The 15612-nt window shown below is 43.4% G+C and overlaps 1 protein-coding gene across 2 annotated transcripts in view; it reads left to right on the top strand.

Annotated features, from left to right (window-relative positions):
* Window positions 1-15612, top strand: part of RIC1 (RIC1 partner of RAB6A GEF complex) — a 159906-nt gene that overhangs the window by 66503 nt on the left and 77791 nt on the right. For both annotated transcript variants that reach the window (XM_068136483.2, XM_068136477.2), the window contains exons 9-10: window positions 4102-4246; window positions 5639-5687. In XM_068136483.2, coding sequence (XP_067992584.2) covers window positions 4102-4246; window positions 5639-5687 — 194 coding nt within the window. The remainder of the gene's footprint in view (window positions 1-4101; window positions 4247-5638; window positions 5688-15612) is intronic.

Genomic DNA, 15612 nt, shown 5'->3' with positions numbered 1-15612 from the left:
CTTCCTGCTGCCCAACACCGCCTCCCTGCTGCAGCTGCTCAACGAAGGTGTAATCTCCACATTTAAAACTTATTACACCCACCACACCTTTCCCCGCATTTTGGATGCGATGGAGCCAGGGCGGACCCAGGGCTCACCGTCAGGCAGGGTTGGGAAGAGTTCAACATTGCCCACTGCATCAGTGCCATCAAGGAGTCACTGGATGAGGTGAGAGCCTCCACCATCAACTATTGCTGCCGCAACCGGTGGCTGGCTACAGGGAGTGAAAAACTTCACAGGATTTCCAGACAACACAGAGGAGAGCCATGAAATTGTCAGGTTGGCACGGCAGGTGGGAGTGGAAGGATTTGATGACATGCAGCCTGTGGAGTTGGTGGATCTTATCGCCTCGCATGGCGACGAGCTCACCGAGGAGGAGTTGGAGGCCATTACCAAGGTTTCCTAGGTGAAGAGGAGGAGGAGAAGGAGGCAGGCAGTGATGAGGAGGAAGAAGTGCTGAGATCCAACCTCACCCAGGAATTTGCGGTCAACTTCCTGGATGAGGTGTGCTGCAAGACATGCGGGCAATTGCCGACAGGGTGCAAGTTGCTGACCCGGTCATGGAGCGTTACCTCAAATTTAAGAGGTGGTTGGATGACGTGCTGCTCCAATAGAAAGAGCTTCACAAACCTATGGCAATCTGCCAGACATCTCTCCATCACGCATTTCTTCCACCCTGGTCCCTCCACCTCAAGACAGACCATCAGCACCCTCTCCTGCCTCCCTCTCAGAGGAAGACTCAGCATCCTCACCTGCACCCTCTCCTATCTCTCCTGCCTCCTCCTCAGTGCACGATTCTGCAGCACCCTTGCTTGGGTCGTCTTCAAACTTCGAGGAGTTCACTGCATTTTGTACACCGCTCCTTTCCTATGCCATCTCCAGGCATTGCAAATCGTCATTGCCGGGCACCAAAGGGGGCTCGGCAGTGACGCACGCTGAAAGAGAGTACTCAGTTTTCACTCTGGTTTCTTTCTTTCTTGTTTGTTGTACACCGCTCCTTTCCTATGCCACCTCCAGGCATTGCAAATCGTCATTGCCGGGCACCGAAGGGGGCTCGGCAGTGACGCACGCTGAAAGAGAGTACTCAGTTTTCACTCTGGTTTCTTGTTTGTTTTCTTGGTTGTCCGGACGATATCTCAGCCATCCTTTGAGCTAGGAAGCTGAAATTTCGGCACAGTAGTGAGCAAGTCCTTTGTCAAATACGGTATTTTTTGTTTTTTGAATAATCAATTAATTGAGGAGTTATTTAATTATTAGCGTTTAATTAAGTACTTATTTAATTAATTAAATTTCATTTATCTTCTGACCATTATTAACTCAGGCACCTTTTGAGTTAGGAAGCTGATATTTGGACATGCCAATGACCAGGTGATTTGGCTGCAAAGGATATTTTTGATTTATTAATTAATCAATTAATCGATTAATTATTTAATTATTCGATTAATGACAAAAAAATTTTTTTTTTTTAAGTTACAGATTCTGATGAAATAGTGGTAGTTTATGTGTTCTCTGACCAAATTGATTAATAATTTAATTTTTTTATGATTATTATTTATTTATTTTCATTATTAATCATTTATTTATTTTCTTTCTCATTTGGCCAATATCTCAGGCACCTTTTGAGCTGGGAAGCTAATATTTGGACATGAGTGACCAAGTGATGTGGCTATAAAGGATATTTTTGATTTATTGATTAATCATTTCATCTATTAAGTATTTATTGATTAATCGATTAATTATTTATTGAGTAATCAATTAATTATTTAATTTTTTATAAATGACTTATTTAATTAAATTTCTAAAAGATACATCTTCGGATGAAGCACTACTGGTTTAGTTATGCGATTAGCCAATTGATTATGAAAATATTTTGTGATAATCTTTTATTGATTTTAATTATACAATTAATCAATCAATTAGTGTACACCTCTCCCTCCCAATGCAGCCTCAATGAGCTGCACTGCGGTATTGCCGGGCGCCGGAGGCGCCCCGGCAATGCCGCGCTGCAGCATATTTAATTATTTGGCATGGGGCGGTGTACTTTGAATGTATGTGTACTTGTTTTCTTTCTTGTTTTCTTTCTTTCTTGTTTGTCCGGGCGATATCTCAGCCATCCTTTGAGCTAGGAAGCTGAAATTTCGGCACAATAGTGAGCAAGTCTTTTGTCAAAAACGGTATTTTTTATATTTTTATTAATCAATAAATTGAGGAGTTATTTAATTATTAGCGATTAATTAAGTACTTATTTAATTAATCAAATTTCCTTTCTCTTCTGACCATTAACTCAGGCACCTTTTGAGTTAGGAAGCTGACATTTGGACATGCCAATGACCAGGTGATTTGGCTGCAAAGGATATTTTTGATTTATTAATTAATCAATTAATCGATTAATTATTTAATTATTAGATTAATGACAAAAATTTTTTTTTTTAAAGTTACAGATTCTGATGAAATAGTGGTAGTTTATGTGTTCTCTGACCAAATTGATTAATAATTTAATTTTTTTATGATTATTATTTATTTATTTTCATTATTAATCATTTATTTATTTTCTTTCTCATTTGGCCAATATCTCAGGCACCTTTTGAGCTGGGAAGCTAATATTTGGACATGAGTGACCAAGTGATGTGGCTATCAAGGATATTTTTGATTTATTGATTAATCATTTCATCAATTAATTATTTATTGATTAATCGATTAATTATTTATTGAGTAATCAATTAATTATTTAATTTTTTATAAATGACTTATTTAATTAAATTTCTAAAAGATACATCTTCGGATGAAGCACTAGTGGTTTAGTTATGCGATTATGCAATTGATTATGAAAATATTTTGTGATAATCTTTTATTGATTTTAATTATACAATTAATCAATCAATTAGTGTACACCTCTCCCTCCCAATGCAGCCTCAATGAGCTGCACTGCGGTATTGCTGGGCGCCGGAGACGCCCCGGCAATGCCAAGCTGTAGGATATTTAATTATTTGGCAAGGGGGCGGTGTACTTTGAATGTATGTGTACTTGTTAATACTTTTTTTTAAATCATCATCATCATTATCATCATCATCATCATCATCATCATCACCACCATCATCATCATCATCATCACCACCACCATCAGCATCATCATCATCATCATCATCATCATCATCATCATCATTGTTGCGTGTGCTTGTGCAATAAAAAATTGAAACGGTACATGATGTTGTTTTTTTTAGTTTCATGGTACGGTATAGTTGAGTACTTTTGGTAAACTGTAAGTGCATTCCTTCAATCAATTGTAAATGTTAACTGGTGTTGTGGTTTTTATTTTTTTTTAAATTTTTTGCAAGAATTTTTTATGCAACTGTAATCATGTGCATTCATGGTTGAAGACATTTTAAACTTTAAAAATTGCCCCTATGAATCAGGAACCACCAGGAACCTATTCCCCTTTCTCCCCATTGAAACAATTCCTCGTTGCGGTGTTGCCATTTGCAGCCTTTTTCATGAACCAGTAACTGCCGGGAACCTTTAACCTTTTTCATTAACCAGTAACTGCTGGGAAAAAGTGAAGGGGTGTGGTGAATACTTTCTGAAGTCACTATGTGGAAATTCACATATTATTTTCAGTTGCTTGAAATATCTTTGTTCGTTTGGTATTTTTTTTTTTTGAGGAATGTGTTGGTGTTGGGTTAGCGGCTAGGGTGCCAGCTTAGGATCCAAGGATCCTGGGTTCGAATCCCGGTCGATCGCTGAATTAACGCCAGGGGGGTTGACTCAGCCTGTCATCCTTCCGAGGTCTGCAAATTGAGTACCAGTTCACTGGTAATTCCCTGTGTGTCGTAAAAAGGCGACAAACAGGGTTGGCGGCAGGAAGGGCATCCGGCCGTAAAACATTGCTTCAAAAAGGGGACCAAAAAACAACAACAACCACGGTCCCCGAAAAAGGCCAACCCCCGCTTTGCGGGGAAAAATGGCCTCTAAACGGTGGGTTAATCAGATGCAATATTGTAACTACACATTTTGATTATTTTGACTTTGCATAAACTTTGTTAAATCGTAATATTCTTCCTTCAGATATCTGCCGGCGCACAGGTGGTGTGGTGTTTCTGTGTTGGAGTCCGGACTGGAGTGTGCTGGTCGTGAGCTGGGAGCGTGGTGGTTTATCCTTGTGGAGTGTTTTTGGAGCCCTCTTGCTGTGCACACTCACAGGCGATTTTGGGTGAGATTTCAACGTGGCTTACCTCAATATCACCAATGGAACCTGATTCAAAATTCCTGACCCCTTTGTTCTGTTAAGTCACTGTCCAGCATGGTCTTTTCCAACAAAGTTTCACATTTTTATTTGCACAGCCAAATGAATTGGCTGGAATCACAACAACTGTATAAATTGCTTTTATTGTAGATACAGTATAAAGTCAAGGCCCGTCACACAGTTATAACATGGAACGGATCAGGTGTAACAGGACAAATGGAACAATACAAACAGAGTGGGGAAACACAACACGCGAACAGCAGTGTTGAGGGAGACTTGGATAATTAAGGGACGTGGGTTAGGGGAGGACGCACAAGTGTGTGGGGAAGGCAAGATGGATAGAGAAGCAAACTCTCAGGAAAGAAAACTTGGAAACTTGGAAAGAGGTGGGCTTAGGGAGTGTTAATGGGGGTAGAAAAGATCATCGTTTTGGATTGGGGATTATATGAGATGGTGGTGAACAGCTGTCTTGAAGACCTGGAGCAGGGGTTCCCAACCCCAGGGTCGCGAGGGCTTTCTGATGTGTCGCGGATGACTATGCGCCACTTAATCTTTCAGTGATATACCATATTCAAATACTGGCAGCTTGCTAACTTCTCACAATCCCGGTTTTTGAGGGGGTTTTCGCGTCGAAAGCGTTTTCTCTGACAATTTTATGGTCGGTATCGGTACCATTTGGGTCGCGAGGCGAATGTAATTAAAATAAAAAGTTGACCTGTAGGGAAGAATGAGATTTAAGAGATTGTGGAAGTTTATTCCACTGTTGGGGGGGGGGGGGGGGGGGGGAGAGGAGCAAATGAGTGGAGGTGGGCAGAAAGTCTGGGTTTATTAACTAATTGAAACTGGTTAAAATCAGTCAGCACGGGTTTATTAAAAACATGGGTTTGCATGTTGTTCGTCGCCATAATGGTAAGGGAGTGCTTGTGTTGTGGGCAAGAATCCCAGAATTTATTTTGTAGGTCAAAGTAAAACCTTTTCTGACTGGTCTTCACCAGAACAAATATCTCATAGAAATGTGACATTTCAGGTTGAATTACTCTGGAATGAAACGCCACTGGAAATTTTAAAGTCTAAAATCCAATATTACTTAGTTTTATTAAGTTACAAGAGGTTTTTCTCTGTGCAATATTTTGTTCGGCATTATACTTTTCACACACACTATTTTGCGAATAAACTATCCATGTGCAGAAATGTTAGGGCTCCAGAAAATGATTACAGCTTGATATATCGCTCCAGAAAGACTGAAGTCGGTGCATCTTCAGAGTCTTTGCCAATGAAAAGAGTCCAAGGAGAATTCTTTGCTTGTAATGTTTGACATTCCTTTGTTTTCTTTTTTTACCTTAAGTTTTTTTTCTCCAGGTTTTCTGCAGATGGTGGACGCAAGGATCCGATGAAATTCAACTCTATGGTATGCCAAACCTCAATCCTTTGCACACATGTGCTTGAGTCATCATCTGCCCTACACGCCTTAATATTACTGAACCATTAGTAAATTGAAGTTCAAGTTTTGTGCCAAACAAGCATCATGTCGATGATGTATTGAAATGCAATTTCTGAGCGTTTTCTGTACTCTTGAATCCTGTCACATGTATGAAAGGATCTGCCTCGCTGCAGTACGTTGACTTCATTGCTGAAACCATTTAATGCCGATTTAACGCCCAATTCCGTTTGGCTTTTAAGCCAAATTGATGCAAAACATGAGTATTATTTAGATTTGAATTTGTAAGAGTAATTGAGAAATGCTGTCTTTGTGTGGTGTAAATTTGTCGTCATGAAAATATTGATTGGGCTTGAACAGTTTTGTACATTGTTTTGATGCAAGTTTCATTACCCTTTGATTACTGGTTATATTAATTGTTTTCATATTCCTTTATTCATTTCCCTTTGGCTTAGCGGTTAGGGTGCCAGCTTGGGATCCTAAGATCCTGGGTTCGAATCCCGGTCGATCGCTGAATTAACGCCAGGGGGGTTGCCTCAGCCTGTCATCCTTCCGAGGTCGGCAAATTGAGTACCAGTTCACTGGTAATTCCCTGTGTGTTGCAAGAGGCGACTTGCAGGGTTGGCGGCAGGAAGGGCATCCGGCCATAAAACATTGCTTCAAAAAGGGGACCACGGTGCCTGAAAAAGGCCAACCCCTGCTCTGCAGGGAAAAATGGCCTCTAAAGGTGGTTCTATTTCCCACAGTGGTTTTTGTTTTCCCATTTTATGGGATACATAGTGTTATTATTTCCAGGATTTATCAGCCCGTCCCCTTCCTATATCATTTGTGGGAGACAGGGTTGTGTGTGCGTGTCTGTGTCCATGTCCATCAAGGCCATAACCTTTTTACCATTTGAGCTTTTTTCATCATCATGATTTGAGCATCATGATCATCATTTGATCTTTTGTCATCCAATTTTTTAACAAACCTTTATTAAGAAAATATGGAGAACAAATTAATAAAATTGACATTTAAAAGTATTTTATATTTTTATACCTCCGCCAACAAAGTCGCTGGAGGCATTATGTTTTCGGGTTGTCCCTCCATCCATCCGTACGGGCTAAACCTAGTTTTTCTCAGCAACCATATGTCCGATTGAGACGAAACTTTCAGGGTGGGAGTGACACCCATGCAGAATGTTTTTATGATAATTGTGTTGTCATAGGTCACGTGGTATGGCAGCCATCCTGGATTAAAAGCAAATAATGAAAAAATTATTTCTTGGAAACCGCTGAATGGAATTTTTTTTTAACTTGGCACATTGTCAAGTACTCCCAATGGGGAACAAAAGCTTGATAATGATGACATATGTGAAGTGGTATACCAGCCAAAAATGTTTTAATCAAATTCGTTATCCTAAAAAGATGAAATTGCATGCACATGATCTATGACCCAATTTGTATCGAAATATTAAATTTATGACATCATAGGTCACATGGTTTGGCAGCCATATTGGATTGAAGGAAAATATTAAATAATTATATCTCTGAAACCGCTCACCCTATCGATGCAAAATTTTGCAAATATCATCTAACAGCACTGTTGCATATAGTTTGTAAATGATGATGTCATCGGTCACGTGGTTTGGCAGCCATCTTGGATAGAAAAACAAACCTTATCCGATCAACACGAAACTTCACAAATGTGATCCCCTACCCATACATATGGGTCATTCCATGTCAAATCATCAAAGAATCTGCCGTCATCTCTCACATTTTTGTAAAACTTTGGGAACCAATTGGGACCCATGAAAAACAGCTAGAACTCAAATATTTTTGCTAACAGCCTCTTAATTAGTGAGATACAGGTTAACGAACTTTGAACTAATTAGCGCGATGTCGCGAATTCAAATGGCCATATCTCTAAAAGTATAACACCTAGAGAGCTGGTTTTGGTGTAATTTTAAAGGTATTTTCATGCCCTATAAATTTGTCTGGGCAACATTTTCCTACCTCCAATCACAAAAAAGTTATCACCAAATATAAACTTCAATCGTGAATCCCAAAAAAATGTATCCTTCAAATTTCCTCAAATTCATCCCAGATGTACCTTATGATGTCAAGAAGCTTCCACATAAGTTTTGTGATGGGCACTCCAATAGTTTCTGAGATATGAGCAATAATGTACATGTACGTATGGCATATAGGTTCGAAAATCAGCATTTGTAATGTATTATACAATCATTCTAACCTAGCCATGACAGGGAACACAGGGAACAACCATCAATTGCTTTGAAGTATCATATACTTTCATTTTCAACTGGGCCTGAGGGGAATTCTCATCTGGGGAATTCCAACTGGGATTTCCCATGTGGGTAAGTCGAGGTGATGCAACTTTCACAGTCTAAGATCCCCAGGGAAAGTCCAAGTTGGCTTAGTGTAATGCTTAGGCCTGCCACCAACAGAAATTGGCAGTTCACTTCTGAAGGAGCTGCAGAAAAATGACGACTGCCAAGGAAAAGTTCATCTTGAAGCAGAAATCCTGCTGCAATCCCTTTGGAGCTCATGAAAAACCAAAGTCGTCTGGCTTGAGAGCTGTTAGCCAAAAAGCCATAGCCGCTCATCCAAGCCTCAAACTGCAAAGTGCACAGAAAATCTGTACCCAGTGTCGTAAGAAACTGGCAAAAAGACAACCAGGTGTGGTAGAGACTCAGAGTGAAATACCATTACCAGTGACCAGCAGCGCTATTAGCAGTAGTGAGGACAATGATGGTGGAGGTGAATCACCAATACCAGGCAGTTCAGGGGAGTTTGAATTTCATTCTCCTGAAATGGAACTGAATACACTGAATGAGTCTTTGGGATTGATTGGAGAATCACCTATTCCAAAAAAGAGACTTGCTGCAGATAAATATGTGAAATCCAAAACCAAGAAAATCGGTGACACTGGTTAGTGAACCTAAGTCAGGTTAGTGAACACTGTGTACTTGAACTCACTTATTGATTGTATTGTAGCGGTTACCGCTGGATGTACATAATCGCCTTGCACCGGCCAGAACACGGCCAGACGCGCCTCTCCCGGGCATGCCCGGACTCACTGTTCCCGGGCACGCCCGAACCTCCCGGGCACGCCCGGTCTCGTCTTTCCCGGGCATGCCCGCTCTCGCCTTTCCAGGGCTCGCCCAGAGCGTCCGGGCATGCCCGCTATCGCCTTTCCAGGGCACGCCCAGAGCGTCCGGGCATGCCCGCTATCGCCTTTCCAGGGCTCGCCCAGAGCGTCCGGGCATGCCCGCTATCGCCTTTCCAGTGCTCGCCCAGAGCGCCCGGGCACGCCCAGCCTCGACTTGCCAGGCCGCAGCCAAACACGCCCGGGCAGGTCCAGACTCGCCTTTCCAAGGCTCGCCCTTGATACCCGGGCATGCCCGGTATAGCTTTTGCCGGGCAAACTTCCCGACATAAATGTGTATATATATTGTTGCCCGAAAAACGGGCTTGTCAGAATACCTGAGCTGTTTTGTTTCAATAAAGCAACTCGGACGAATTCCGTCTTTGGTCGCGTCAATTCTTTCGACTCGCGTTGGAGCGCAGTTCCTTCAGTATAATACATTACAAATGCTGATTTTCGAACCTATATGCCATACGTACATGTACATTATTGCTCATATCTCAGAAACTATTGGAGTGCCCATCACAAAATTTATGTGGAAGCTTCTTGACATCATAAGGTACCTCTGGGATGAACTTGAGGAAATTTGAAGGATACATTTTTTGGGGATTCACAATTGAAGTTTATATTTTGTGATAACTTTTTTGTGGTTGGAGGTAGGAAAATGTTGCCCAGAAAAATTCATAGGGCATGAAAATACCTTTAAAATGACACCAAAACCAGCTCTCTAGGTGTTATACTTTTAGAGATATGGCCATTTGAATTCGCGACGTCGCGCTAATTAGTCCAAAGTTCGTTAGTCTGTATCTCACTAATTAAGAGGCTGTTAGCAAAAATATTTGAGTTCTTGCCGTTTTTCATGGGTCCCAATTGGTTCCCAAAGTTGATCTCGCGAGATCTTGGAGACGGCGGCAGGGATTTTCGAAGCTCCACACGGTCTCCACGTTTTTCGAAGTTAAGTCTGTTCACAATTGTATTTTGTCGAAACTGTATTTATCTTTCGGTGTGTGAAGTTATTGTGTGCAACTTTGGTTGTTTCTCGGTGTTTATCTTTCATAAATTGATCGTCTGTTTGCCGTGTCGCGAGCAAGGCCTTGTACAGTGTGCACTGTACAACCTTGAGGCTTTGTTTTTCTCTCAGTGGTCCGTCGTTTGTGATCCAATAACTTTCGTTCTCTGTATTCCCAGTCTTTTCACCCATAGCCTACTTCCTTGTGTAAATCTCAACTCAAAAAAAACAAACAAAAAAAAAAACAATATTTCTTTCTCTGTTCTCATTCGTTTATTCATTCTTATTCGTTCGTTCGTTCTTCGACCACGTGTTTCTCCCCCATTTCCCCAGATAGTTTTCACTCATTAACCTTCAATGTTTACACTTTCCCCTCAAGTTATGTATTCCGTCATATTTTATAACACCTTTTTCTTCTTCTTCTTTAAAAGGCTGCTTTCGACTTGCTCACCAAATCAGTTCATCCCAAAAAAAAAATCCATCTCCTATAGTGCCTTTTTTCTACATTCCCTAAACTCTCCTGCACTCCATCCTCCATCCAGCGTCCTTAAACGTATTTTTAACTCGAAGGTCACAAGAAACTCATTTTGCAATAAATGTTCGTTTCCCATAAATCGTACACTTTCAAAAATCCAATCTCACCCCTCCCCTCCAAATCTTCCCCATAACCCCTCCCCTCCAAATCTTCCCCATCACCCCTACCCTCCAAATCTTCCCCATCACCCATCCCTTTCAAATCTCCCCCCTTGCCCCCTCCCTCCTAAACTACCCCCTCACCCCTCCCCGCCAAGACACCCCCTTGCCCCTCCCCTCCTAGACTCCTGCCTCACCCCTCCCCTCCAAATCTCCCCCATATCCCATCCCTTTCAAATCCCTCCCCTTGTCCCTTCCCTCCCAAACTCCCCCCTCACCCCTCCCCTTCAAATCTCCCCACCCTCATTGCTTCTCAATTTCCCCCCTCTCACTCCCCCTCCTCAAAGCGTCCTCCCCGCTTCTTCCCCCTTCAAACTCTCACCTCCATCTCCCCCAACCTTCTGCCTCGCTCTTCCCCCTCCTCAAATAACACCTCATTGTGGCTCACCCAATCACCATCAAACCTTTTGTCCGCCCCATCCTTCCCTTTCTCCGAGCTATTCTGAAATCTCTGACACACCTTCAACAGCTCTCCCTACCTCTTCCACCTCTTCCACATCTTACCCTACCCCTCCTCCCCCCTGTTCTGTATCTGATGCTCCCCCTTCCTCTTCATTAACGGTATGGACCTCAAACATCCGGGGCCTTCGTTCAAACTTAACTGATCTCTCCATACAGGTTGCTTCTGTCAAACCAGACGTGATCTGCTTAACAGAAACTTTCCTCCTTTATGATGTCTCTGATTCCATAGTATCTCTCCCGGGCTACTCCCTCCTCCGGTATGATAGACCTGAGCCTCGTCCTGGAGGCGGGGTTGCTATCTTTATCAAAAACTCTCTTCCTCACTCGCCCTGCACTGCACTCTCTCCACCTCACCCCCAGGAATACCTCTGGCTACGGCTTCCCCTTCGCTCCCACCTCTTGTTCATATGTGTGTTGTACCGTCCACCAAACAGTGATGACTCCATCTACATCTCGCTGTCTGATGATATGGACCAACTTCTATCTACTCATCCCAACTCTCTCTTCCTCATATGTGGTGATTTCAACTGTCATCATGCCAGTTGGCTGGGTGTGGGTACCTCTCTCACCAGCCATGGCTCCTCAGCAAAGGACTTCTGCGACTCACTGGGACTGACACAATCTGTCAATTTCCCGACCCGGATCTCAGTCAACGGAACATCTTCTCTTCTGGACTTGGTTATGACTAACTTCCCTGAAAATGTCTGCTGCTCTTCTTCTGCTCCGATCGGATCATCTGATCATGTCCTTGTTAAAGTGGACATCTCTCTGACCATCCTCAGGGAGCCTGCTCAGCGTCGACGAGTCTGGCATTTCACTCAGGCCAACTGGCACGGTCTTCAAGCAGCCATCAATCATCTGGACTGGTCTCCCATCTCTACCACCTCTGACATCAACTCATCCTGGGAATTCTTCCAAAGTAAATTGCTCTCTCTCATGCACAGATTTATCCCATCTCGTCTTCAGTTGTCATACCCTTCCTCCCGTCCATGGTACACGGAATCTTGTGGTGAGGCTGTTGCCCAGAAACAACTTGCCTTCGTCTCCTGGAAAGCAAATCCAACGGAAGGAAATCTCATTTCCTTTCACAAAGCCCGAAACAAGTGTGTGTCCACCCTCAGGAGAGCCAGGAAACAATATCTCTCCGTTCTCAAGACCGAACTCTCTTATCTGTCTCCCTCTTCCAAATCCTGGTGGCGTCTGGTCAAATCCGTTTCTGGTGTTTGTTCCCCCTCCATCCCCTCCCTTACCTCAAACGGCTACACAGCTGACTCCGCACGTGAAAAAGCTGAATGCCTCAACTCTGTGTTTGCCTCTAAATCTTGTGTCCCAAACCCATCCCTCTCTGTACCCACCATACCCAGTCGTACCCTGCTGCTCCTGGACTCCGTGTCCTTTCCTCCTGACAAGGTGGAAAAGTTTCTGTCAACCCTCGACTCTGATTCTGCAACTGGACCCGACGGCATCAGCCCACGGGTCCTAAAATCCTGCTCTGCTGCTCTATCTCACCCTCTCTCTGTTCTCTTCACCCTCTCTTTTGCTCAAGGTCAACTGCCATCTGCTTGGAAATCAGCCAACATCACCGCTTTGCACAAAAAAGGTGCAAAAACAGATCCTAGCAACTACAGACCAATCAGCCTTCTCCCAATTATCAGCAAAGTCATGGAATCCATCATTGCTTCTGATATGAAATCTTTCCTCTTCTCCAATGGCTTGATCTCTGATCATCAATTTGGTTTCAGACCAGGTCACTCTACTCTGGACATGCTGCTTCTGCTGTCTCAACAATGGATGGAGGTCCTCAATGCCAAACAGGAAATTAGAGCTGTCTCCCTCGACATATCACGTGCCTTCGACACGGTCTGGCACCCCGCTCTGCTCACCAAACTCTCCTCCTTTGGTATCCATGGAAATCTCCACGCATGGCTGGCGGACTTCCTCTCTAGTCGTCGTCAACGTGTGGCCCTGAATGGGTTTCTCTCATCTCCTCTTCCTGTTCAGGCTGGAGTTCCCCAAGGCAGTGTTCTGGGCCCCGTGCTTTTTCTGGTCTTCATCAATGATCTCTCTGACTCTCTCGAAAATCCTCTCTATCTCTTTGCTGATGACTCCACTCTCTGCCGCTCCATTCCTCTTCCCTCAGATCGGCAGTCTGCTGCCTCCTCACTCTCTGAAGACCTGGACAAAATCACAGACTGGTCAAACAAGTGGAACATGTCTTTCAATCCTGACAAATCTCACACTCTTACTATGTCTCTCCGAAAAGATCGACTGGACAACCCTCCCATCTACTTTCTCAACAATCCTCTCCAAGAAGTTCTGTCGCTCAAGATTTTGGGTCTCACTATCTGCCATGATCTTTCTTGGGAAAACCACATTTCCAAGCTGGCCTCCAAAGCCAGTCGCCGACTGGGCATCCTCCGTCGTGCGAAGTCCTTCCTCGGCACACCTGAGCTCCTCACCACATACAAGGCTTTCATCCGCAGCTCAATGGAATACTGTTCTCCCCTATGGGCCGGTGCTCCTGCCTCACACCTAGCTCGGCTTCACGCTGTTGAAACCAAAGCTTTCAGAATTATTGGAATCTCCCGCGATGAAGCTATCTCTGAGGGCCTTTCACTCACTCACCGCAGGCAGGTAGGTGGTCTTTCTGTCTTCTACCGACTCCTCTCCGGCCTTGCACCCCCAGCTCTCTCTGTGCTCTGTCCCCCAAATATTCCTACAGGTCGCACAAGATCTGCCAGCAACCCTCTGATGGTTAAACTGCCGAAATCTCGGCTCTCCGCTCACCTTCACTCTTTCATTCCTCTTTTCTCCCGCCTCTGGAACAAACTACCTCACTCCCTTCAATCCCACTCCTCCCTCCAGGTCTTTAAAACAGCTGTTCACCACCATCTCTTATCTTCCCCCATCCAAAACCTTGATCTTTTCTACCCCCGCTAATTCACCCCAGATCCACCTTGTTTGAAATTCCAACTTCTTTCCTGGAAGTCCTGGCAGTGTCCATATGTTTTATACCTCTCCCACTGCCCCCTTCCCACGCCCCCCCCCCCCAAAGCCCTCGCCCTCTCTCAGATCTCTCGATGTCTCCATGTCTCTCGGTCCCTGCTCTTAAATGTTGTGTTTGTGTCCTTCCCCCCTCTCTCCCCATCTTGTCTACCGCTCCCTATGTTATATGTTTTATGTGTCGGTTTGTCTTTCTGTGTGATTAATGTTCGCTCTTTCACGAGCCTCGATCTTGTATACAAAAAAAAAAAAAAAAAAAAAAAAAAAAAAAAAAAAAAAAAAAAAAAAAAAAAAAAAAAAAAAAAAAAAAACGTTTTACAAAAATCCGAGAGATGACGGCAGATTCTTTGATGATTTGACATGGAATGGCTGATATGCAGAGTGATGGCATCTACCCGTTGTGGGACTATGAGGAGGCATATTGGTGGCTCACATTGTTCTCGTTAGTTGTTGTTTTTGTCAAGTTTAGTTTGAGCATAAAGCGGATGCAAATGGCTTTTGCATTTGGAGATGCTTTCTAGTTTTATTTTGTAAAGTTTATTAACTTTAAAAAATGGATTACCAGTATATAAAAAGTCATTCCAAGCTAACGTATAACAAAGAGCACTTTAAAAAAAATGCATTGTTCAAAATGATCTGTCACCTTATTTTTATGTTGATACCGATGTTATGCGCCATCAATGGATTTGTGCTATCCACCGATCGTGCTGCGCTATCAATGGATCCATATTTTGCGCAGGCATCGGTAGATGGCGCAGGCATTAATCGATCGCGCATAACAGCACCATTCTTGGCATTTGTCACATTCGATCATTAATTTGCCGTCATCTGGTGATCTGGCGAATATGAATGATCGTTTTTAAGGCCATTTTCCCCGCTAGAGCGGGGGTTAGCCTTGCGGGCCCCATGATAATCATGGTTCCCTGTTTGAGGCAATGTTTTTATGGCCGGATGCCCTTCCTGACGCCAACCCTTGGTCGCCTCTTACGATGCACAGGGATACGGTGTAGCTATTCTAAATCAGGGTACACACCGTGATCATTCATCCCAGCAAGCTGGTACTCAATTTGCCGACCTCGGAAGGATGACAGGCTGAGTCAACCTCCCTGGCGTTAATTCAGCGATTGACCGGGATTCGAACCCAGGATCCTAGAATCCCAAGCGAGCACCCTAACCACTAAGCCAACACCAGGCAACACCAGTCTCCACAACATTCATTCATTCATTCATCTGGGCAGCATGTATAATTTCTCCCTCTTACCTTTTCATTTCAACTTGCTTTTTGTCACAAATGTAAAGTCGTATAAAAATGGTTTTAAGTAAGTAGCGTATTAAAAAAACATTATATAGGGACGATTATAAAATAATAAAACATTGAAAGGCATATTAAATAAAGAAACAGAGTTTCGCTTTGGTTTTTACTAATGTGCCTTCCGAGCCGATTTCAACATCCGTGTGCCGAATCCCCAATGTGATCGCCAAGGTATTTCTCCGGGTACAGTGCGGTATTTCCATGTTTTCCCATGTATTACTTCAGCTCTTGATTGTGGTTGACATTGATTTGTGTTCCTTTTACAACTA

Source organism: Myxine glutinosa, chromosome 1 (genome assembly GCF_964187855.1).
Source record: "Myxine glutinosa chromosome 1, kmMyxGlut1.1, whole genome shotgun sequence".
In the NCBI taxonomy this organism is placed as follows: domain Eukaryota; kingdom Metazoa; phylum Chordata; class Myxini; order Myxiniformes; family Myxinidae; genus Myxine; species Myxine glutinosa.
The sequence above is the reverse complement of the archived record's forward strand: the minus strand, read 5'-3'. Positions and strand labels throughout refer to the sequence as shown.